Raw genomic sequence first — 26,759 nt, 5'->3', positions numbered from 1 at the left:
AAAGAATAGAATTCATGTGCACTGATTACCAAACAAGAGCAGTCCAGTGTGTTTAGATTTATTTGGATGATTTTGGTTGAATTCTGTTTGAAGGTAAAGTTGTATGGGAGGGTCAACTGATGACTCTCTTTTAAACAGATTCACTGTGAATTCAGAAATCACCTGCTTAGTTTTGTTCATATACAGTGTTTCAGTCTGCTTTTGTAAAGACAATAAACAAATGTATATTTTTGGATGAAAAGGGTGTATTTATACTTTTTAATTAAAACGCTAACAATATCTTCATTGTACAATAATTAAACACAAGACTCTTAAAAGTTACAACTTTAAATAAGGCAAGAAATGTTTTTTTGTTTTTAGACTGATGCTGTCCATTTTTTTTTTCCCTTAAGCTTCTTGAGACTTCTTTTCTCTCTGTCTGCGTAGTTTAACGAAGGCCTGAGCATCTCTTTCACCTTTCCTGGCCTCAAGTAACTTCAAGATATTGTCACCTATAAAAACATAACCAATAACATGAAGTCACTGAATCTCTAGATAGCATAATGGCCTAGATCTAAATGGCATAAAAAAATTGTCATTTTTTTACTCAGCTGTTCTTCCAACCGTGTATAACTTTCTTATGAAACTAAAGATGTTTGGTAGAATTTCCAAGCTGCTCTTTTCTATGCAAGGAAAATGGATGGTGTTTTATGCTGCCAAGCTTCAAAAAGGACATTACGTACCATAGAAGTTGTCCATTTATTTCGTAAGCTATATCCAAAGTCTTCTGAAGCCATTCGAGACTTGTGTAAGGAACAGACTGAAATTTAAGTCATTGTTCACTGATAATCTTCCCCTCTGCTGTAGCTCTCAAATCTCGTGTCATGTGACTAATCTCATAAAATCAGTCACATGACACAGGAAACAGTGGTGTTTGCCGTCAATAACATGGCATGACACATCTGAATGTGCCTTTTTTTTTTTTTTTTTTTTTTTTTTAACATAAGTAAGCTGAGGAATATTATCAGTGAATAACTACGTATATTCAGGTCATGTCAACTTATTTTCTGATGCTTGATTGTGCTTTTTTGACCTTTTAAATCTTGGCAGTACAAATTACCATTTACTTTTCATTTTATGCACAGCAGAAGTTTAGGATTCCACAATACACCTTTATTGTTTCATGGAAGAAAGAAATTAATACAGGGACAACATAAGGGTGAGTAAATGATTACCATTTTTAATTTGGAGAGAACTATTCCTTTAAATGCTATATTTTGACAGTGAAAGTGATCTATTAGGGTGTAATTTTGCTATGAGAGTCAAAACATAATATGGTTTAAAATGAAACAAAAACATGTTACTTGTAATGTTATACAAGTATTGGTTATCTGATAGTTAATGTAGAAAATGGGGTGCATATAACAGGAAGTGACGTACTGTTGGGTTTGGGATGCATCAGAGGTAGGCGGATCTGTGCAGGTGTAGGGTTATTGTCTCCGCCCCCAACTCCTGGCACTGCCTTCAGAGAGAGGAACGCCTCTCCTTCGAAGTCATCACTCCTTAATGTGTCATGGTCCAGCACTGTCACCAACAGACATGCTCCCGGAAACTGACACTGCTCTAATGTAATGAGACTGTGCCCCCCAGAGGACAGGAATAACATTACAACCGGAATATAAAATTTGGTGCATAGAATGAATATCAAAACTGTCAAGATCATGTCAGTTCTATACCCCTCCTTAAAGGGATAGTTCACACAAAAATTAACGATCTTGGGTGATTTCGCCATGACGCCATCTGTCCAGTTTAAAATACGGGTCATATCGCATTAATTTGATAAGTGACGCGACTTTTTGTCCTTTTTTTCTTAAATTTATTTTTGTATTTTATTTTATCCTGTTTTCTCCCCAATTTGGAATGCCCAATTCCCACAGTTTACTAGGTCTGCGTGGTGGCACGGTTACCTCAATCTGGGTGGCAGAGGACAAGTCTCAGTTGCCTCCACTTCTGAGAGAATCAATCCACACATCTTTTCACATGGCTCGCTGTGCATGACACCGCGGAGACTCCACGAACCATGCACAACTTACCATGCGCCCCACTGAGAGTGAGAACCACTAATCACAACCACGAGTAGGTTACCCCATGTGACTCTACCTTCCCTAGCAACCGAGCCAATTTGGTTGCTTAGGAGACCTGGCTGGAGTCACTCAGCACACTCTGGATTTGAACTCGTGACTCCAGGGGTGGTAGTCATAAAAATATTGTTCATTGTTAGTTCATGGTTCCTGATACACTTCTTAGTGTTAACAAATAGAACCTTATTGGTTAACAGTAATGAGAATCCAATGAGAATCACCATTGAGAACTACAAAGAATTACTAATAAAATAAAGAGTAAAACAACCTGATTAGAGAAATGAGAATCTTAGTGGAAAATGTGCACACGTCATGAAAATAATGTCAGAATGTAAAAAAAAAAAATTAATCCTAATGGTCCCTACAAATAAGCTTCATTTTCTATGTGAAAAAATGTGACCTGGACATGTTTTTCTTAGATTCACCCTAGAAGAGCTTAAGAATTTGATCATAGTTGGACACTAAAAAGCCAGTATTACATGTAAAATGTCCTAGATTTCATTGCCTTACAAGAAAGAGCTTTTAGGACATTTGAAAAGCAATTAAAACTGTAAAACTGGTGTCGTATTTAAAAGTGATGTGTGTGTGTGTGTTTACGCACAATTCGAAGGACTCTTCAAACAATGGGTTGAGATCACAGTTCTTGATCTTGGTGGAGCGTGACTCTATCGCAGGGAACACATGCTTTGGTTCTAGAGACAGCTGAACAAAAGGATCACTGGAACCTGTAAAGGACAAGACAATCCAGTTTGATAGAATGACCAAGGATATTCACAGCTGCCCCAGAAAGTGTCCATTGCATTAGATAGTCTATCAAACCAAGTGGCATCGCAAACAAATAAGGCTCATCCATTTCTCAGAACTACTGTAACTTCAGAACTAACTAACAAACTTCTTTTTGTTACATGGTTTGAGTGAAAATTGTGCTTGTGCCACCTTTCTTAAAAACAAATTCCACTTGTTTTTATATTTTTCTAATGCAATGACTTCAAGCAATATTCAGAGTACAATACATGTTCAATCTCAAGTTCAGTCAACAGTATTTGTTTTATTAGAAAAGCAAAAATCAAGGTTACAGAAAGGCACTTAAAATGGAAGTGAATGGGGACAATTTTTGGAGGGTTTAAAGGCAGAAATGTGAAGCTTATAATTTTATAAAAGCACTTATTTTAATTCTTCTGTTAAAACTTATGTATTATTTGAGTTGCAAAGTTGTTTAAATCATCGATTTTACGGCTGTAGGATTTTACGTGTTACGTTGTAATGACAATGAAGTTGTAAAATTGGAAATAACTTTACGCAGAAAAGGTTAATTAGCTTTTTTTCACACTAAAATCATGTTAACACATACTGTTTATGTCTTGTGGCTATACTTTTAAAACATTGAGTATTTCAATATTTACGGATAGGCCCCATTAGCCGTGTTTCCACTGTCGGGCCAAATGAAGGCGTGCTAGTGCGTGCCAAGGCCAGTTGCGTACCCACTGTCATTTCCGGGGCTTAATCGTGCCTCCTTTTGGTTTATTTTGGACCAACTGCCAATGGCCTTTGGCCTGCCGAGTTTAGTGAGACACGCATGCTGCATTTCATTCAAGTCGAATTTGGGATATTCCTACTAGAATTCTCCGAACTCCGACCATAAAGGAATTCCATTGCCAGATGCTTGGAAAATTACGTTTAAACAACCAATACTGCAACACTCCCATTAGCATGACGGGTTTGGCTGTTTCCTAACAACCCAACTGATAAAAAAATGCTGCTACGCTAGCATATGTGCTACAGGTGTACGATCATCAAAAGAGAGTTTAATTTACTGTGTTTTGTGCACCAGTCTCTGAAAACATTTGTTTAACAAGCTTTAATATCTTGTAATGTAGGAACTTTGACTCATTGATCGATATCATTTAATAAAAGTGAAAGTTTATCACTAACTTTGTACATCTCTGGATGCCGACATATTTGTATGACGTCACACACCTGCATCTCAGCGGGAAAAATTGCGGACACATTACAAATCCTTTAAGATGCACAGTGGACAAAGTGGCGCCCAAAGGAAGAACTTTCCATGGTTCGAGATCATGGACGTTGTGCTGGGACATCGTTCTGTTGTTAGTGGAGAGACCACTGGGGACACCATGGCAGTTAAAGTCGGTGAGTTGTCAGCATTAAATTATCTTGCTAGCTAGCTAACATTTCCATACAATATAAACGTGATATTCTAGATAACTATATAACATACGTGTTTGTTTTGGCTTGAGAAATGGGCGGTGTGTGACGTATGCACCAGGGCGTCGTATTAAGGGCAGGTTTTAGAGCAACGCTGCAGGGCTTTTGGCCCGAAGGTGGGAATGCAGAGCGATTTTGGTCTTGTGGCTCATGGTCCGAGGCTATTGACTCTGGCTGACCAGTTTATGGCCCTGGCTCGCATTGGCATGATAGTGGAAAAGCGGCTACTGACTTATTTTGTAAGTGCATCACTATAATCCAGATTTGTACCTTTTGTTAAGAAAAGGGACAAGTCGACATTAATTTTTGTGTAATTAACATTATGCCACAAATGCTGTGAATTGAGCTTAACTTGTATTGAACCCAGAATATTTCTTTAAGTGTCCAAAAACTTTTTAGAGCCACTGTATTCTGTTAGGAACATACAGTTTCACTCACTACCAACATATTCAAGGTTGCAATTGAGTCAGTTTCTCCTTCCTCATGTCATATATAATGTTATTTTGATTTTCAAATGCTTTGACAGTTACCTGCATTTAAAAAAAAAAATGTCTTTGTCCTCTCACCATTTGAGTCGAGAGGGGTAAGGTTGACAGCGTTGAGCACCTCTACATGCAGTTTCTGGTCTAAGCGTTTGAATGAAGTGATCAGAGTGACAGCTCCATATTTCTCTCCATTGAACACTTTCTGTTGAGGATGTAGCCAAAACAAGTTCGATTACACATGCATGCAAACACCTTGCTGGGTGTTATGGGTGATTTCATGCACTGTGTACTCACCTGTTCACACACTTTTCTCTCAAAGAATTTCTCTATCAGCTGGTTACAGCTTAAAGAGTTCTGTGTTAGGTGTGCTTGCAGTGTCTAGGGAAACAAAATTGAAAGAGAAATATTAGAGTGGAAAATAAATGAAGAAAAAAAAAAAGTATGAAACATTGACTGACCTTGTATTCATCAGTATGTAGTGTCTCAAGAGGAAGTCCATTCCCTTCAGCATGAAAACACTGTTCTAAACACTGTCGATAATGGAGAACAAACACATAAAGCATCATTTTTAAATTTGTGAAGAAAATATGAGTGGTGCTTGCCAAAGTCCCTTTCAAGGCAAGACAGTCCACTCGGTGCCCATCTGTGGAATGCTCACGGGGAGCTATTTTCTATGGATACAAGCGGCATAAAAGTACAAGTCCTATCTACTTGAATGGAGAAAGACCAAAATCCCCAAAATGGTTGGTCAAGAATATAATCAAATAACACATAAACCTTGTTCAAGCTAGCGCCATTTTTTATTTTTAATGGGAATGACAACAAGGCTGCGAGGGATAGATTTACAGTCTCTTCAATGGGCTGTACTGCAGTTTAAAGTGTTTTTGGATCGTTCCGCTGACAAATCATTGATAAAATATCTGTCCAAGAACATTCAGTATACAAAGAACTCCAGACAACATTAGTTGTGGAAAGTCAGATGTAATCTAGGAGCTTTTTACAGCTTTAACCTTTCATGCCATTGAAGAGATGGTAAGTCTATCCTTCACGGCCTCGTTGTCATTCCAATTAAAAATCAAAGATGGCGCTAGCGTGAATAAGGTCTATTTCTAATTAGCAGTCAAATCTGACAATAACAATATTTTAATAAATTGTGTTTCTTTTGGAAAAAAAAAAAAAAAAAATGATTTTTCAGGCTGGTTCTGCTAATGCAATGTCTGTATCGGAAAGGTAATTTTACCTGTAAGTCAGGAATTCCTTTTCTACATCCGCCATGTTAGCCGTTCCAATTTCTCCCATTAATTTTAATACAAGTACTCCGTCCCAGGCTAAATAGTCTCTGTGCTTGCCAATGCAAAACTTGTCACCTTGATGCTAAGGTGTTGTGGGTGGTTGCTAGGGTGTTACTATGAGGTTGCTAATGTGTTCTAAGTGGTTGTTAGTGTGTTGCTATTTGGTTGTTGCTAAGTGGTTACTTACTGGTCCAGGTCAAAAGAGCCCACCAACAAGTCTCTGTGATATACTGGTTACTATATATGTTTTATCAGGAAAAAAATCTAAATTCTGATTGTTTAGAAAAGTAATTGCACACTTAAAAAACTGAGTTAACTGACCTGCAGTGTGTACAGTAATCTCTGAAAGTAAACCAGGTTACTGTCCTCCTGTTGAGACATCTGTTGCAGAATCTTTACCGAGTTCAACCACAATGGGGTAAGAAGACTGATAGTGAGAGAGAATGACAATCAAAATGACGTATTCCATGTTTTAAAAATGTAGTTAAAAGTATATAATGGTACAGATATAGTCATACTTAATATATGTGTGAAAGAAATTGTTAAGATACCTATTAAAATTTTCCTGTACCAGATTTTCATTCATATACTGAAGTTCTGTCTCCAGATATCTCATTAAAGGAACCACAGCCTGAAGACAAGAGTCACACACTCAGTACTTTAGAGATAATGACAATTTATACCTCAAGCTGATAACACTAAAAACATTAAAAGCTAGAAAATATAGGCCTTACCTCTTCTGTCGATCTAGAGGGAAGCCTATGACGTGTAGCCATGTTGCCTACATATGTCTCAATATCTCTTTTCAACTATATAGAGAGAAAACAGACATGGTATAACATGTTTTGGCTGTGTATTATGTCAGCATTTGTGTGTACTGTAGCTTTCTTACTCTAACAAAGAAACTGATATCTTCACTGAGGAAAGTGGCTTCTTGCATCACCTCCTCAGGAAGAGCTCAAGTAGATGTGGCAGATTACTTTAATGCACTTCAGGACTATATGAACCAGTGAAATTAAAACTGAAAAAATGCTAAGACTAATTCCAGTAATACTTTGCAAACAGTATTTTTTTTTTTTTTTTTTTACATAAAAGCAATTCAGTCAAATAAGGTAAAACATGGTCTTGTGGAAGGGCTCTAAACAGTCCAGCCTAAGGTCTGTAATGGTCAATCATTTGAGTTTGGAAGCCTTAAAGGGATAGTTCACCCAAAAATGAAATTTCTCTTTGAAAGTTCCTCACAATACAAGTGAATGGGTACCAAAAGTTTGAAGCTCCAAAAATATATATGCACAAAGAATAAAAATTGCCAAAAACAACAGAAGAATGTGAAAGTGAAAGTGAAGATTGACTGAAAAAGGACTTAAATATTGATTTGTTTCTCACCTATACTATAATATCGCTTCTGAAAATATGGACTGACTGAGTAATATTGTAGACCGATGGACTGGAGTCATATGTTTTACTTTCATGCTGCCTTTAAGTGCTTTTGGAGCTTCAAAATTTTGGTCACCATTCACTTGCATTGTGAGGACCTACAGAGCTGAAATATTCTTCTAAAAATCTTTGTTTGTGTTCAGCGGAAGAAAGAAAGTCATACACATCTGGGATGGCATAAGAGTGAGTAAATGATGAGATAATTTTCATTTTTGGGTGAACTATTCCTTTAAGTTAAAGCTACAGTGTGTCATTTCTAACGGAATCACAACATTATTGACTGTTTTCCCAAACACTCTGCCTGTCTTCAGTTGTTTGGCAAACAGAGATCTCTGCACATAATGTCATAAAACTTCATCAAAATACAAGATCTCCCATAGACTCAAACTGATGGCATAGATGACATTATGGTTACAATACCTTCTTCCCTAGTGTGTCAACCGCAGAGCGGATCTCTCGGTTTAGGGCGGACTGTGTGTGTTGCAGCTGTGAATGAAGTGTGTTCTGGAACTGAGCCTCTCCAATCACATTCCACGTATCTTTCCGAAGCCCTTTCCAATTCAGTTGCTCTGGTAGATGTTTCAAAACCGTATGAAGATGCTCCAGATCATTCACCACTACACACAGCTGGACATGCATAAACCAGGAAGAGATAAATTACAACCACATTCCGATGGCCATAGAAATCAGGTTAAAATACTATGCAAAAGAGACTCAGTTCTGGTTCTGAGACCAGTTTCTTTAAGAGATCCATTCATTCAAAACACTGTCGGTTAAGCCAATTAAGTGATTAGGCAGCAAGACATTTTCGGATGCAGCCATTAAGTATCACACACCAATACAGATTCACAAAAAAGACTGAATACTCTACACATCAATTGCTAGACGCAAAAAAAAAAAAAGCAGCAGATGTTTCACAAGTGCCATATTTGGAGGACTCATACAGCATGAAAAAATATTAGAATAATAGTGGATATAGTGGAACAGAGACACGTGCCCACCAATATTCATATCAATCAAGATGGGCAGATTCTTAAACTTTTCCATTGGGTACCCCCCATTCTTGACCATTTGGGTACATCCTTGGTCACATGGCATTTATGGCTCAGATGCTTGGCTCCAAACAAATTGGGTGTGTTCAACTTACACACAATGCACAGACCGATTGGCACCAGACTTGAAGCAGTGCATGTCGGTTATAAGTTTTGTCTGACTTGAGATGGGGCCACAGCCGTATCACCATGACGTATGCCATTAAAGTACCGAGAGAGCGATTGGAGACCAGCCGTCTGGCACAGCACAGTTGTTCCTGAGTGGCTGCACAAGCTCTGATGAAGACACAGCTTATTCGCGATTGGCCAGACTCACAAAGTGACAATGGTGATGTGAATTTCATGGGCTGAGTTCGCAATGGCATACTACACACACTACTCTTACTACTTGTGCAATGTCAGTCTATGGCAGAAATAAGAGTAGTATGGTATTATGCAATTACCAAGGTGTTTAGTCTAAAACCTTCTGTTCCACTAAACAAATCTGCGTTCTTAGAACAGTACATCAAGTTTATATCATGTTTATACATTAAAACAATTAAAAAATACAGACTCCATTAATGGTATTATAATAATACAGGCTTTTTTGGATTTTTTTTGTACACACAGCAGGCACTGTATTCGGCAGCACATAACCTTTTCAAATGAACAATGTTTCTGGTTATTGTATGTAAAATTCAAACATCCTTCTGAATTCCACTTTGTCTGCAATAAAGAAAGTAAACATCATGCAATCTGCTGTGACTGATGTAGGTTCTGCACACGACGGGAAGCACAAAGTGTCCGGCTTGACGGCCCTCTTTTAAACTCCTCCCCCAACTGTAGAAGGCAAATCTCGCTGATTGGTAAAGCAAGACGCAGTTCAATTCGAACACACCTAATGTCTCCAGAATTGAATGCCCATTAATGAAAGATGGCAGCATCCAAGCTGCATACTTCCAGGGTTGCATGCGCCAGCTGAGCAACTACAGAATCATTGAGATTAAAGGCAACACTAACAGATAGCTCTATCCAGGCATTTTAGATCTTGGTTTGAAACTACAACCTTTTAGTTGCCAGCCCAGATCTTTAACCACTACGCCTGTCACGTTCTTTCTCCCTCCTGTTTCTATGGACTCATATTTTGAAGTTTCCCCCTGGACTCCATTTCCCATAGTGCACTGCCCTTATCACTACCAGCTGTTCCTCATCATCCTCACCTGTCTACCATCCCCTTATTAGTTCTGTTGTGTATAAATACCCTCCTGTGTTGATCATTCTTTGTCAGTTCTCATCTATGTAATAGTTGTGATGGTTGGTTTATTTAGTTTATGGTACTCCACATTATTATATATCTTCATCTTCTCCATTAAAGCCTGCAAATAGATCCATCGCCTCTCCTTCATCATCTTCTCTACCACAACACGTGACAACGCCATAAAACATACTTTCAAGAATACTACACCTAAGGTCACTAACCACTATGCCCAGTCTCAGACATCAGACAGCAAACATAAAAAAAAAAAACACAAAGCTTTACATGAGCTTAGATGCAAATAACCCAGAATGGGAGTTTGACCTGAATATGTTTTTCTCTCATCGCCATCTCACCATGTTTATAGCACTGCCATGATCTGAGTCAACAGAGAGCTCCTTCACTCGAGCCTTCAGCATCTGACAGTATGTTGACGCGATCTTACACACATCCTGTAAAAAAAAAAAAAAAGCACACACATTTAGTGGAATTATGTGATAACAGTGTATACAACACACTGCACAGTCTAAATTCATGCATCTAACAGTTTAATGAAATGCTTAAACAACAAAAAAAAGGGTTATGCCTACCTCTGTGAGTTTGACCATAAGCATGAAGGCCTCCTCTGGGTCAGGCCAGCTCAGCTGTTCCCAGAGCTGTGCAACAGGATGTAAACATGCCGCAATGTCCACTGCAGAAGAGCTGTGCTTGATGGGAACTGTTCCGGTTTGCAGTGGCTGCAACTGCAAGAAAGAAAGAATGTGTTCCTGAGTGTGTATTAGACAAGCAGCTACTAACTTTACATGGAGCATGCATGTAAAAAATAAAGTTTGCTGTAGGCATAAATTACTGCCTATTTTTGACAGATAATCTACAGTAAACATGCTTTAGTGGATATTCACACTGAGCTCTTTATTCTTTATAGTGCAAAGACACGTGTGGTCAAAACAGCTCCTTAAATGTTTTCAAGTGCAGTTTTCAAATGACACATTTGTTTATGTGACAGTTGTAGGGTTAGTACACATTTAGACAATAAATATTAAACGTAATTCTACATCTTTTAGTTGGCATGCACAACCCATATCTCCATAATCAGACATATTTCTGAGGGAAACAGGATATTCAATGAGAAGAAGAAAAAAGGATGTGACTGGATCTTGAAAAGTGGTCTCTATGGGTAGTTGGAGGGGAGGAGTTGAAAAATAAGAGGGCTTGGTGATGTCAGCCTATAAGAAAAGCTGTTTCAGAGGTGGAGCACGTTATTACATATTGATAAAAGATAACGAAGACAATAATGTGCTATGATAAATTGTGTTCAATAAGACTAGGAATGTGCTCTACATTTGTAAATAGTGCTGATTTTGAATTCATAATGACTTTAAATGAGCTGAAATATCTAGCAAGAACCAATAACAGTTAGAGCTGCTTGATGCGCTGCTTAAAGTAATAGTTCACCCAAAAATTAAAATTCTCTCATCATCTACTCACCCTCATGCTATCCCAGATGTGTATGACGTTCTTTCTTCTGCTGAACAAAAATATTTTTAGAAAAGTATTTATACTCTGTAGGTCCTCACAATGCAAGTGAATGGTGACCAAAATTTTGAAGCTCCAAAAATCACATAAAGTCAGAATAAAAGTAATCCATATGATTCCAGTGTTTAAATACAGTATATGTCTTTAGAAGTGACATGATAGGTGTGTGTGAGAAACAGATCATTATTTTAATCCTTTTGTACTATAAATTTCCTCCCTACCCAGTAGGTGGTGATATGCATGAAGAGTGCGAATCATCAAAAACAAAAGAAGAATGTGAAAGTGAAAGTAGAGCTTTATAGTAAAAAACACTTAAATATTGATCTGTTTCTCACCCACATTTATATCGCTTCTGAAGATATGGATGTAACGCCTGGAGTCATATGGATTAATTTTATGCTGCCTTTATGTGCTTTTGGAGCATCATTCACTTGCATTGTGAGGACCTACAGAGCTGAGATATTCTTCTAAAAATCTTTGTTTGTGTTCCGTAGAAGAAAGAGAGTTATACTCATCTGGGATAGCATGAGTGTGAGTAAATTATGAGAGAATTTTCATTTTTGGGAGAACTATCCCTCCAGTCTAATGGGTAAAATAAAAAGAAAGCATGACATTGTCTTTCCCAGTGTTGAAAGGCAGTTTCAGATTGATGCTCGTACCTGATCCACCTGTACAGCCTTTTCCACCCTCTCCATTGTGGTGCTAAAGGCTTTGTTTAACCAGTATGGAAGTGCATCTCTGAAGTTCTCATGGAAACTTGTGAGCTGCAGCAACATCCCCCTAAACAGAGCAATTAAAACGTTATACGTCTTTGGTGTTTAGTTATTTGTGATCTAAGTTACAGATGCTCAGAAGTACATGAGATTACAGTTAACAGATTTCAAAACTGTTATTATGCAAATGTGATGATTCAGGGGTCACAGGTGATTGTGAGAATTAAAAGTGCAGCTAAAAATGCATTAAGATAAAACATTAACATTGGTGAACATCTGACCTTTTTTGTAAGCAGGTTTTGTCTTTGTGTATTGCTTGCAAGGTAAGATACACAGGAAACAGTTTGTTTGCCAGCAGCTGATCCATTTGATTACCCAATTGAGAGAAGGTAGCTTTTAACTCATCAGCCAACTGCACACATGTGGACATACAAACAGAAGTACAACAGTAATGGGACAACTGTTACAGTACATCTATTGATCTAAAAGAAACACTGAACAGAGAATACACAATGGTTTTGATGTATATCCCTGATTCTCACCAGAGAGTCAAGCCTATGGTAAACCACTGTGAAAACATCCAACTGCACAGCACTGGAAAAAGAAAGAAAATTATTTGCCAATCCAGTGGCTAGAAGTGTCCATGACCTGACTAAAACACAACAGAAAAGGAGGAAGCAAGGCTTGTATCCAAGCTAAGTGTAATGTATTTACTTGATATTATATATACAAAAATGAGTTTAAACTGACTAAACGTTGTATTATTCTTACCTAACAAACACCTTGTTCCAGACATCTTTACTGAGCTGGATGTCTTTTTGCACTTCTTCAATCAACAAAGAGAGGGCGTTGACAGTTTCTAACAGATCCTGTCAAAGAGTGCTTAGAATTAACCTACAGTAAACTCACAGAAGTACAGTATCTGGAGATGGGCAAAGTTAATGCAACATATAATAATAATACGAAATATAGAATTAATCATATATAATCTTTATAAATATAGAAAATGTGTTTCTTACCTTAGTCATGGGCTGATGTAAACCTTTTTTTATGTTAAACCACTCTTCTGTGCCAGTCTGGAATACAACGAGCATGCTTGAAATGACTGAATGGCATACCTTTATTTTATAGCCATCATTTAATCAAATCTAGCAATAAAAAAAAAGTGAGGTGCACTCAGTAACTTTTGTCTTTGTGTCATCTTGTACTTACACTGACACCTAGCGGCTTGGATGCAGCATCATTTAAAATGAATAGTTTTCAGTTTCAATACCATTGTAGAAATTTAGTATTCACAATCAGCCATGATTACTTTAATCAATGAGTGTAAGTGTCAAATAACAGGATGGTTACTTAGATTAAGCAAGTAGTATTTGGCTGATCATGTGATTCTAACATGGCAGCCCCCATGTGCGGACCCTCTGCATGTAGACTCCTAACAGCTTTTATAAAGTTACTGATATGACTGGAGTCTTCATTTTAATGTGAAAGGTCATGATTTCCTACATATATTGCAAAATTGCAATTCATATTTTTAGAAGTTAAACATTTTTAATGAGGAAAAAATTACTGGGTGCACCTTTAAATATCAAAACCGCCATAAATATAGCTTAATATCATTTTAAATATTTAAATTAAGTCACACTCATAAATTATATAAGCAAACACAATATTTTGGACATGTGCAAACAGGGATTTTCATTTCGCTTTAATATATCTCATATTTATTTTTGTTACTCACAGCAACAGCATCGGTGACCTCATCATGTAAGTCAAATTGAGCAGGATTGAGCTTCTGAAACGCTCGAGTTTTACAAATCTGGACAAGAACTCTACAAAACACACACACACACACACACACACACACACACACAAAAGCACTGAAATAAATTATGAGAGATTTGCATAATGATATAGTTAAACATATTATTAATAATTAATAGATTATTCATGTTATATGTGGTTGTATGTGTGTTCCCACTGAGACAGATAGATAGATAGATAGAAATATAGATAGATAGATAGATAGAAATATAGATAGATAGATAGATAGATAGATAGATAGATAGATAGATGATAGTTTTTTTTACTTTTAAACTTTTTTTTTTTTTTTTCACTTAAATTATGTGGACCAGCCAACTGTCCCTATGAGGAAAATGACTTAGTAAACAAACTAAATAATGTTTTGATGAATATCTAAAACTGCAAGATGGTTTTTGGGAGGATTAAGTTCAGATGTAGGATTATGGGATAGAAAATATCATTAGCTCAGTACAAATACAATAAAATGCAATGGAAAGTCCCCACCAAAACTGAACAACAAAAATGTGTGTGTTACCTGAGCAGTGTATGTAGCCGTGGTGTTGTTTTGGGGGTTGGTGGAAAGATGTCTCTGTATTTGGACACTAAGCAGAGCCCATACTGCAGAAACCCATGTAGAGAATCACCTAGCTCCTGTTTCTGTAACCACAAACACACGCACGCACGCGCACGCACACACACACACGCGAATGTCATCACGATCTTTGTATGATCATTATAAACATGTAAACTTAATACTAAAACTTAGACCATGCCGAAACACAGTGTTTTTGTGTAACAGTACATAACAATGCTTACGAAATGTCACGCTTTCTTGTAAAAGCAAAAAACTGCACCAAATTAACTGCAGCCCATCGGAAAGATGCCATATCTGTTGTTTCTCCTACACAACAGTGATATTTAATAAAAAGCAAATGAAAAGCAAAATTGAGAAAAGACCCCAGTAACCTAACATGTCTCCTCTAGAGTTTCAACATATCTCAAACTGTGCTCAGATTTACTAAGATACAAAAGTTTGCAAGCAAACAGATTTCAATATGAACATTTGTCCTCAAAGTCTTCCAAGACCAAATAATCTGATCTATGCAATCCATAGATTTTCAACAATTGTCTCATTTGTGTTTATTTATTTATTTTCCTAAGGAATTTTAGGAGAAAAAGTTACATTAATGAAACATAACTGAGCTCTCCATTAAGAGCTATTCATATGAGCTATGAAAGAGCAACCTCTGAGTGATAACGATTTCCTTTGGGTGAGGCTTTGGCATGATGACAGTACATAAATGTTTTGACAATTTCTGTGTTAAAGTGCTAACACATCATGTGATACTGTTGCAAAATAACTGTACTGTCGAAAGTATTTTCTAATTCTGTGCATCTACACCCACTCTAAAAACTGTTGAAATTTCATATCACATGGGCATAAGATTTAGCAAGAATTACTAACTTGTTGTTGGGGGAGTTCCTGTTGGTCCCAGTGATACTCTATACTGGTCAGCTGCTGAAAAAGCACCATTGAGTCCACCTCCAGGTTTTGGTACAGTTTACTGTATGCCACCCACTTCCTGTATAGCCCCACAAACAACCCACACATATGTAAAATAGATTTAAATTAATCAGCATTTATTCCATTCGTTACTTGTAAACTGCACTCTGAAAGGCATAAGAGTTATTATTGAGTTCAACTGAGTTGAGAGTCACTGAGTTGTATGTAGTACAACAACATGTAAGTGTAAAAAACATTATTTTCATTGCAACCTAGTCTCATTGAATCATGTTACTATACTGTACCTACATTTTTGCAAATTATTTTTTGTGGCTAGTTCATTTCTAGTTCTATTTCGTTTCACAGCAGTTTCCTGGTGAAATAAACAAGATGCACTACAACAACATTTTTATTTGATGCACTTTTATTCACATTAATATAAATTACAAGTAAAACGGTAGATTTTCGGTTCATAAACGTACTTTTTGTCCTGTTCCTCACACAATGCACTCACACTATAGCATGACTTGTAAGGCAAAACAATTGAATGTTTGTATTACATAAACAGCTATATTTACAAGCTTGTTCAAGCGCACAGTAGCTCAGCTGATAGAGCGTTGCACTTGCGATGCAAAAGACCAGTGCACGAGTCCTGATGAGCACATGAATCAATGCATCTGCTGAAAGTGTCACAGAAGCACCACAAAATGGTATGGTTGCTTCAGCAATTGCTTTTCTCATCTCAGATTTGCATGTAGGCTATGACACTATCGTTTAGGTTTAGGTTTAAGGTTTAGGGTAGGAAGGTAGGTTCTGTTGATTTCAAACTTGATAGAGCATTAACCTTAAAGGAATATTCAAGGTTCAATACAAGTTAAGCTCAATCGGCAGCATTTGTGGCATAATGTTGATTACCACAAAAATTAATTTTGACTCGTCCTCCCTTTTCTTTAAAAACAAAACAAAATCGAGGTTCCAGTGAGGCACTTACAATGGAAGTGAATGGAACCAATTTTTGGAGGGTTTAAAGGCAGAAATGTGAAGCTTATAATTTTATAAAAAGCAATTGCATTAAAGCTAGGGTGTGTAATCCAGAGAGGCTAGCAGTTAGAAAGCTAGCTTTGAAAGCATAGAGCCCGCCCTCGCTTCAGAGGTGTCTCCAAAGCCACGCCTATTCTATCACACATGAACTCACACACACAGAGCATAGTCTAAGTGCCAGGAGGAGAGATGTGTTGGTTTTTCCGTTGTAGAAGTTTCTAACACGGTCTTTCTTTTCTTGTTTCCTTTTACTGGTGGTTCAGGAGGAACATAAGGTAGCTGCGGTTCGCCTTCCATTCTCGTGCTCGCTCTGCACAGTGTCAAGGAACCCGCGCTGATGATGTGCGATTGTCTGCGCGAACAAGATGCGCGGCGGTATGCAAATATAGATTGACAGACAGGAAGGACATCCTATCATTACATTCGGACCGAATGCAATGATTGGTCGATAATTTTTTAGTCCTGTCCCTTCCACAGAAGATATATATATATATATATATATATATATTTACATTTAGACCACTTAAATTATTGATTGCTCTCAGGATGTGAAGAGACTTTCAACCGGTATAACAAAAAATGTTTCTGGAAAAGATTGCACACCCTAGCTTTAATTATTTTGTTAAAACTTTCTTTTTTTTTTTTTTTTTTTTTGCTGTAAAGTGGTTTTAATCGCATTTTTTCAGTCGTTTTAGTGTTTGTTGAAATGACATTGTCATGTCAACGAAGTTGTAAAATTGGCTATAACTTTACATAGAAAAGTGCCTCACTGTAACCCGGATTTTTGCTTTTTTTTTTAAGAAAAGGAGGTACCAGTCGAAATTTGTTTTTGTGGTAATCAGTATTATGCCACAAATGCTGTCGATTAAGCTTAACTTGTATTGAACCCGGAATATTCCTTTAAAAACCTCACCTGTTGAGGAGAAAAGTTAACTTGCTTTAATGCCTCACAATGGACATTTCACCATGGTACAGTAATGCTGCGATACGTGTTAGGAACAACGTCACATCATTTAGCAAAAACGTCACCACAGACATGTAATTTTCACATCTTGGTCTCTAATACATTTCTCACACATAGCATAACATGTGCCATGTTGGTGCTTACGCCAAGTCTTGAAGAAAAGGTGAAATGTCATTCTGAGTGGCGTAGTACTCAAGTAGGGCCGTCCCCTCCCCACACAGCTCTCCTTTCCATGGGTTACTGTCCTGAGGGGTAAGAATCGAGTAAGATTGAAAAAGAGAAAGAGGTGGGGTGATGGAGAAATTTAAAGCTGAACAATGGAGTGTGGTGCAAATGCCAGCACATGGAAGGTCTTCCATGCTGCAAAATGTCAAGAGCAATCTGTTATCACTGTCTGGTTTCTAACAGATATACAGACTATGTTATGAAAACTAATAGTTGAGTTTAACCTTTATGGTAAACAGAATATAATATGTAAACAGTATTGCATGACAGGCAATGCTTTATGACTGAGCTGGAAACTTACACAACAAATGGCTGTTTTAACCTCCCATTAAGTAACCTAACTGGATCTTTTATAAGGTCTACAGAAACATGTATAAATGTCTCATTTAACTCTCTGTTAAGTTTAGAAACTGAACCGTCGTACCACAGCTGGTTTCATATCACAGAACCACTGAAAGCATTCATTATCTTCTCAACAATACTGTCTCTTTTCATCACACACTGATGACAGGTACAGTACAAACTTTCAGTGTGAGGTGGGAATGTACCTGTTGCTTAGAGATTTGAGCTTGAACAAACTGTTGCAGGATGCCACAGTAGTTCACATAATGACTCCGTCCAGCACTCAGGGTTTCATCTCGCTGTCAATCATAAATCAACCATTAGAATAAGGGCTTTATAAGTGTCTTTAAGTCAGTTAATCTTGAGTAAATGCAGAAAAAAAAGATTTGAAGTACTTCTCTGGTTTGGTCTGGAAATGCAGAGGCAGTCTACAAATTCAGCATTCTTGTGAGTTTGAAAAATGTGTTCATTAATCAGACACTATGCTATGTTGTATCTTATCACTGACTCATTGTGAATAACATTGCACATGAAAATAACTGTGCATTTAGGTTCAGTTCTCAAAAATTACAAGATGAACTGAAAATAATTGTCTCAGCTGTAAGTTTCAAAGCTGTGGGCATTCACACAGTTGCACTTCATTTAAAAAAAATAAATAAAAATACAGTACAGTGCAAAATGTTGCATAGTGAGGATGTCTTCAAAAATAATGCCATAAATAGTTTTCATTTATCAATTAACATCATACAAAGTCCAGTAAACATTAAAAAAGCTAAATTAATATTTGGTGTGACCATCTTTGTCTTTAAAACAGCACCAATTCTCCTAGGTACACCTGGACACAGTTTTTCTTGGTTGTTGGCAGATAGGATGTTCCAAGCTTCTTGGAGAATTCACCACAGTTCTTTTATTTATTTAGGTTGTCTCAATAGTTTATGTCTCTTCATGTAATCCCAGACTGACTTGATGTTTAGTGGGGGGCTCTGTAGGGGCCATGCCATCTGTCGCAGGGCTCCCTGTTCTCCTGTTCTATTTTATTTGCAAAAGTAATGTTTGGGAGTCTAAAATGTATATTTCCTATTGACACACTAAATCTGAAGATATAAAAAAACATCTGAAGACTAATGTTTTTGTGAACCATCTTATGTGCCTAAAACTTTTGCACAGTACTGTATATTAAAATCACACTTCATAATTTCTTTGCAGGAAAGTTTGAACAAAGAATACTCTTTGTGCAATGCCTTTATAACTTTTACCAGTTAACCAAACATAAACCACAGTGTTTGAGCACTGGCAAACTTTATTCAGTCCTGGCCTGTTAATTAACACAGGGGAAATGCAAAGCTCTCACTTCTTTATGAATGAATTTAAGCTGAAGATGACACTGTCCTCTGTCTGGGTATGTCTCTGTTCGGGGCTCCAGGGTGTACCAGCTGTCCTCTGTGCAATGCAGGTCCTGCCCACAACATTCAAATGTAAAGCGCAACAGGTAACAAAAATACATAAAAACAGGACAGGTAAGTCCTAATATATGGAAATCGAAAATGATGCAATCTTGACCAGTGTGATGCACAATACCTTTAATTTTAGAATAACATTCCCTAAAAAATCATCCTGGCCTTTCTCCTTTTTTGCATCTTTTATCATCCTAACAAGAAATAATTTGACACTCAACATAAAATGAAATGCCAACACAACTTTAAACACATTGTTCATGTGTTTATATTAAAGGTTTTTAAAGTGTGTTATATTTAAATCTTTAAATGTTTTAAACCTTTTAAGTCCATGGATGTTTGTGCGAAACTCATCCAATTTTTGCACCAGTGACACCTCCTCGTCTTTGTCCCTTTAAAACAAAAGTTTTTGAGGTCCTTAGAATTAAATCATAATATAAAATATACAGTACAATATTCAGTGTTGGGAAGATTACTTCTGAAATGTAATCCAATACTGATTACAAATTTCATGACTAAAATTGTAATTTGTAATGTAATTTTTATATTAAACTTTTAGATAATGTAATCTGATTACTAGGACGCTTGATGAAAATCTAATCATTGAAGCTGAAATGTGAAAACTTTTTCTGTGTTAAAATACTTTATCCCAGCTTACTATGAAGTGTCAACTGAAAGGCATTCCTTGGCTGATTTCCTCGAAAACAGTAAACACTGTGGGCTCTGTTTTGGAGAGCGTGCAAAGAGCAGTGCTACATGCTACAATCATGAGCTACTTATACAATTTTTGTGAGAGCGTTAATTCTAAGTGCAATTTTCGTGCCAGTGCAAAGCGCAAGTGGGCGTGGGTGGGAATTTTTTTGACCACTTCATAATATGATTATATTTTAGTTTTGTTTGAAGTGTAATTTGAATTTCAAGAGATTTTTGGTTTAATTTTTTCATGTTTCAAGAAATGAATAACATTTTTCAAAATCGACTGGAAGTGAAGTGCTTTCTGATACAATCACTGTTTATACTAGTCATGATTTGTGTGTCAGTATATAAAAAATATTAATAATACTTACATTCTCTATAATTTAACAGAGCGTACACCCAAATCCTGATGAGAACCACATTTTTAATACTTATAAAAGGAGCGTGTCATAGAAATATGCCTGACATTCAACAAGGAACAGTTAATACACAAAAGTATGTACAGTAAGTCCATATTTCTATTCCTAATTCATTGCATACAGTTCATTTACACTACCAACTTCTTATGAATATGCTGTCTTTATATCGCTAGTGCTTCACAGGAAAGGACTCTATAATTAGACACAAATGGTTCAGTAACTGGAGAAGAACCTCAGAATTAAACTGCACTTGACCCAGCCCATTAGCCCTTTGCGTGTGCAATTTCGCCGAAGCAAGTTGCGCCTAGATTTAGCGCATGCTTGCACGAAAATACCAAAACTTCATGGCCATGCCCACTGACTTTGCACGTATGACTTAAAGCATAGTGCTGCGCTTAACGCTTGCACAAAAAAGGGCCCAAATATCTGTGCCACTATAAAAAATTCCTCTGATTGTTGTGAGTGACCCGTCCAGCTTTACAAACAACAACATTGACTAAAATGAATTATGAGTGACTATCTCTAGATATGTTGTGGATTTTTACCTTCTCATAATTATTCATGAGAAGGTGTGGCCTTGATCTAAGACTAGTGCTTTTTCTGCCATTGTAAAGCATGGGCCAGTGTGCATATTCATGGTGAAAATGATTAAGTTGCATTGTCAATAAATTAAGCACTAGTTATTGGCCCATTGTACAAAGGAACAACTTGAGGCATGTTCCTCCCATCAGTTATTGCCATTGGCTGATCAGTAATGTAATAAAAACTGATTAATCTGATTACACATGGTTTTACAAGTAAATACAAGATACAAAGATTAATTACAAAGATTTAGAAAAAAACAAAAAAAAACAAACAAATCCATATTACATGTAATCCATTACTCCCTAATACTCCCCAACACTGACAATACTATGAAAGCATAATATGATCATTCTCAAAAAATTTGAAAGTTTTGATCACTTACCACATCTCGATGTGGAAATTGGCACTTGAGATGTCCTCAAACTCCCTAAAAGTAAGCAAATATGCAAAATGATAAATAAATGTTTTAATTCATGCTCAAAATGCATTAAAGTTTAAAATATTGCAGGAACAGCTGGTCAAATACTCTAAAAAGTCTACAGAAATTTTAAGTGAGTTCTGTGTACTCACAATTTGAAAGTCTCATCCCAGATGGGGTTGAGTGTCTGTTTCTTTATATTTGTCTGGAACACCTGCCCTTTAGCTGAGTCCCGCACTACTGCTTTCTGGGGTTTATGTGAAGAGACGCCACTTTGAGAATTTTTGTTTTCATGTAGCATTGACAGCAGGCAGTATGGATCACTGAATCCTGTTATAAAAATGGGTGAGATAAATGTAGATAATTGTCTATATATAGTTATTTGATTTTTTTTTATACTTTTAATCTGTTTTGCAGGGATACGTAAATACATTCATGCTATGACGTTCTGTATTTTTTGCATACTATACAGTAAATTGAACAACCCTCACTCAACAACAACAAAAAAAAATATATTACCACTGATGTCTTTCCCAAGAATACCCTTGGCTTGTTTCACTGTAACCATCAGGCAGTAAACTGGATTCTAACCGTGAAGAGATTTACATAAAATAATCCAGCATATACAGTAATAACATAAGTAACATCATGATATAGAGGCTGAAATAACATAAATTCACTTATAACATGGCTCTCTGGAATACTTAATTCTGATTGGTCCACTGGGGTACTGTGCATTCAAATATATATATATATATATATATATATATATATATATATATATATATATATATATATATATATATATACATATATATATATATATATATATATATATATATATATATATAATTAATACAGTAGCTGTACTAGTTTCAGGACTTATCTCTCATTTTCTTACTATAGTAAAATAATTTAAACTCAAATTAATGTCCATTTATTTATCAATTTGTTAAGTAGCTGTGTAAGTGGAATGATGTACAGCCAGCCAGTCATTAATGCAAAATAAACCCCTTCAGGCAGTGGCATAGCCAAGGGTGGGCCAGGGTGGGCTTGGGTCCACCCAAATTAGACCCAGGCCCACTCAGAATTTTAGAGATTATTCTTTGACTTCAACTATATATTCTAAATAGTTTCAAAAATGCATAAATTCTGATTTCAGAAAGCATGAAAGAACTGTTTGAATGTGCCGCTTATCTGTTGTTAAGGAAAATTTGATAAAAATAAAATAAAAATAAAAAACAGAAAATAAAAGAAAAAAAGAAAGAAAGATATTGGGCAAAAACTTGGCCCATCCATTTTTATTGAGGCCCACCCAAAAGTAATTTCCTGGCTATGTCCTTGCCTTCAGGGTTATACAAGAAGGCCCTGTCATGTGTCAGGATCTTGATCACCTTGTCAGGGTTTATCTGTTGCAATTACTGGCTGACTGTACATTCTATACAAATTATTAGATTATATTATGTCACAGTGATTTATGTTCAAATGTATGTAAACACTATTCTTACCAATGAGCTTTGGACTTTTTCACTTAAGCTTTCATGCTCTGCTTCTTTCATAGAAAATGCCTGTGTGAGAATGAATATTTAAGACTCAAAAATCTAGAACATTAATTGAGACCACTAACAAATTTTCGGGAGTGAAAAAATTGTATGTGTATTGGTTTACCTCTCTGATGTAGTCTTGTAACTGCTTGGCACTGTATTTCTCTTTTGTGTGAGTTTTTCCTAATCTGTGAGTGATTGTGTACAGAAGTTCCTTGTACAGTGGGTTGAGCTGCAGGGATAATCATGGTCATTATTCGAAACCGCTCATAGGACATACTTGAAAGTTATCGGTTTTCGGTTAGATCATTACCTCCATCTCTTTATGTTTCTTCTCATTCTCCTCTGGGTTCTCTGTGTCCTTAAAATCCTTGAAGATTATAATATAACAAATATACTTATTATTAGTCATTTTAAATGATAAAAAGTCCTCCATTCAAAAAGCAACCTGGCAATGTTAGTGTTTAAATCACTTTTAGATGATTAGCCCTTTAAAAATATCATGAACAATTCTATACCTTTCTCTCCTTCCATCGTCTGGTCATGCCAATTCTCCTTGCAGGGGAGGCCTGATAATTCAATTCAATTTAATTTAATTATTTAATTCCAAGAAAAAAAAAAAAGAAAAAAAATATTAAATTTCAAGAAAGAAAATAAAAAGGAACCTTCATACCTGCCTCTGTCGGACCCTGCTGGACCCTGAACTTTCCATATGAGCCTATGGGATGAAATAAACAAAGAAATGGGAAAATTAAATGAAAACAAAATTACTGATGGTAGATTTTGCAATTGTCAGGCTGGAAATTGTATTGTTAAACAACATGCAAATACTTGTTGTTTGCAGACATGTATTTAAACAGAAATCTTTATTCACAGATGTAGATTCATGGCATAATTACTCTACATGGCACTTGTCTAAGTAAAAAGGGGAAAGTTTTAGCTTTTTAATGATTTAATTTTTATGTTTCTACTCCAAGCAGTTGCCAAGATATACTTATGTTGGCTAAGACTTTCCTTTTTTACTTAAGTGCATAAAACTTAAAGTTTAAAGTGTCAAAAGTTATATTTTATGAATTATAATAAATGCATTTATATCATTATAACAGTGACAAATACTAACCTCTTTAGGGGGAATAAGTAGCTTTTCCCCATGTATGGATGCCCCATCTTGGACTGGTACCATGTTTTCAGCAAGTTTCTGACCTACACATGAAAGATCGTCCTCAACCGATTATTCAACCCTCCTTAATACTAGATATATAATGTGGGTGTATGATACTACCTGTTTCTCTTTTTTGCCGTTTCAAAGAGTCAAACGTCTCAATAAATACAAGCACTTTCTCATGTAGGTTGCGGAAGCTGTCGTTTCCTGTACGAAACTTATCTGTTTCTTCATATTTGAGAAGATGTTACCACTCCTCTTGTAGTTCTTTCACTCCATCTTCCTTCCTCTCTCACCACGTGCATATCTATGCCACTCTCTCTTCATCTTTGTGTATTTAGCCACAGTTTAAATCACCACAGCACAGTCATGGTTGGTTCTTTTCAAACAGGATGCTGTTTTCTCATAGTTTCCATGGTTTGACACATCAACCCTCTGTAGCTATATAGGACTAAATTTTGCACCATTTGACACAGCTGGTCTTTGTAATGCATGATGAGTTCTGGTGCATATCAACATATAACATGCAGTAATACATGAAGAACACTGCTGATTTGCATTATGAAGAGGAAAAGCCTTCCAACTGCATAGCAACAATCGTGTGGATCTCTGTTGGGAAAAAATCAATGGGAGATGTAAAGAAAGATATGTCAGATAAATTTAGCTTCTAAAACATGTAAACTTTTACATTGAAACTAGATTAAAAATGTAACTCACAAACTTTTAAAAAAGGAAGATCATGAGAACTGTTCTTCAAGTAATGGTCAAGTTCTCAAGAAGTTCTTCAAGAAGTTTGAAGTTCTCTACTGAAATTAATAAAATGACTGGAAACAAAAATCAAATGGTTCAAATGAAGGACCATATGTTCTCACAACATTGAATAAAATAATGCTGCACTACAGTATGTCCATAAGGCATAATTGCAAAATTTTGTTTTATTATGCATAGTTTTTCATGTGGAGAGAGTGCCATTGGCTGCATGACTACAGCAAACATTGTTGGTGGAAAAAAATGGTGGTGTTTGGAAACTGTGAGTCCCTGATATTGTTTATTGATCCTATTAAGATTTTCTGACAAATTCTATCTAATTTATACTAATTTAATTTTTAATAATCAATTCAATATAATTTTTAAGATTAACACATTTCAATTTCATAAGAAAAATCCAATAAAACTGAACTGTGTAACGTTTAACAAAATGAAATAAAACGTACATTTATTTAACTTATACAAATAAAATATATAGTTTTCGTATTTTATTAAATAATACTCAATTCAATTAGAAGTAATTTTGTTATGAAACTGAAATGCATCAATCTAAAAATATTTTTTTGAGCATATCACACAACAATTGCTGTACAATATGCAAGTACGACATCTTGTGGTCAAATTGAAGATGAGTTTTTGCATCTCAAACGAAACCCTGGACAACACAAAAACACAGATCGGCATCAAATAAGGAGAAAACTTTAAAGGCTAAGGTAAAAGCACTCTGTGCACTGGTAAACATTGTTCATCCATCCCTATATTTCATCCCACATGTGTGTGGTAGGCTGCTACTCTAGTAACACTGTGTTGAATTAAGCCGCAACACAACAAAATTAAGCCACAACATAATGAATTAAGCCGCAACAAAACAAAATTAAACCACAACACAACAAAATTAAGCCACAACATAATGAAGTAAGCCGCAACATAATGAATTAAGCTGCAACACGACACAATTAAGCCACAACATAATGAATTAAGCCGCAACACAACACAATTAAGCCACAACACAACAAAATTAAGCCACAACATAATGAATTAAGCCGCAACATAATGAATTAAGCTGCAACACGACACAATTAAGCCACAACATAATGAATTAAGCCGCAACACAACAAAATTAAGCCACAACACAACAAAATTAAGCCACAACATAATGAATTAAGCCGCAACACAACAAAATTAAGCCACAACATAATGAATAAGCCACAACACAACAAAATTAAGCCGCAACACAACAAAATTAAGCCACAACATAATGAATTAAGCTGCAACACAACACAATTAAGCCACAACACAACAAAATTAAGCCACAACATAATGAATTAAGCCGCAACACAACAAAATTAAGCCACAACACAACAAAATTAAGCCACAACACAACAAAATTAAGCCACAACATAATGAATTAAGCCGCAACACAACAAAATTAAGCCACAACATAATGAATTAAGCCGCAACACAACAAAATTAAGCCACAACATAATGAATTAAGCCACAACACAACAAAATTAAGCCGCAACACAACAAAATTAAGCCACAACACAACAAAATTAAGCCACAACATAATGAATTAAGCCGCAACACAACAAAATTAAGCCGCAACACAACAAAATTAAGCCACAACATAATGAATTAAGCCGCAACACAACAAAATTAAGCCGCAACACAACAAAATTAAGCCACAACATAATGAATTAAGCCGCAACACAACACAATTAAGCCGCAACACAACAAAA

The 26,759-nt window shown here is 36.1% G+C and overlaps 1 protein-coding gene across 1 annotated transcript; it reads right to left on the bottom strand.

The window, feature by feature from the left end:
• Window positions 1-42: 42 nt before the first annotated feature.
• LOC127426848 (protein unc-13 homolog D-like) lies at window positions 43-24,528 on the bottom strand. Its single transcript, XM_051673878.1, has 35 exons — window positions 24,373-24,528; window positions 24,211-24,293; window positions 23,764-23,808; window positions 23,609-23,659; window positions 23,404-23,460; window positions 23,215-23,322; window positions 23,055-23,114; window positions 22,066-22,132; window positions 21,699-21,876; window positions 21,511-21,555; window positions 19,749-19,820; window positions 19,553-19,622; window positions 19,326-19,430; window positions 18,181-18,273; window positions 17,552-17,652; window positions 15,364-15,481; window positions 14,434-14,555; window positions 13,837-13,927; window positions 13,115-13,171; window positions 12,867-12,964; window positions 12,638-12,689; window positions 12,377-12,507; window positions 12,042-12,162; window positions 10,437-10,589; window positions 10,203-10,298; window positions 7,981-8,187; window positions 6,858-6,932; window positions 6,675-6,754; window positions 6,445-6,550; window positions 5,290-5,361; window positions 5,126-5,209; window positions 4,913-5,033; window positions 2,722-2,845; window positions 1,420-1,616; window positions 43-491 (listed from the first exon to the last, which is right to left on the bottom strand). The coding sequence occupies exons 2-35, from the start codon at window positions 24,271-24,273 to the stop codon at window positions 388-390; spliced, it is 3,324 nt and encodes a 1,107-aa protein (XP_051529838.1). The 5' UTR covers window positions 24,274-24,293; window positions 24,373-24,528; the 3' UTR covers window positions 43-387.
• Between the last annotated feature and the right edge of the window lie 2,231 nt (window positions 24,529-26,759).

The sequence above is a fragment of the Myxocyprinus asiaticus genome, chromosome 36, assembly GCF_019703515.2.
Source record: "Myxocyprinus asiaticus isolate MX2 ecotype Aquarium Trade chromosome 36, UBuf_Myxa_2, whole genome shotgun sequence".
Classification (NCBI taxonomy): Eukaryota; Metazoa; Chordata; class Actinopteri; order Cypriniformes; family Catostomidae; genus Myxocyprinus; species Myxocyprinus asiaticus.
Note: the sequence above shows the minus strand (reverse complement) of the source record. Positions and strands in the feature narration are given on the sequence as shown.

Bases quoted from the DNA above. Each gene is read 5' to 3' on its own strand.
- LOC127426848 (XM_051673878.1), bottom strand. From the start codon at position 24,273: ATGGTACCAGTCCAAGATGGGGCATCCATACATGGGGAAAAGCTACTT. The intron at 6,551-6,674 runs GTATCTTAACAA...TCTCACTATCAG, and splicing joins GTACAGGAAAATTTTAATAG to TCTTCTTACCCCATTGTGGT. The intron at 5,362-6,444 runs GTCAGTTAACTC...CATTATCGACAG, and splicing joins GATTACTGTACACACTGCAG to TGTTTAGAACAGTGTTTTCA.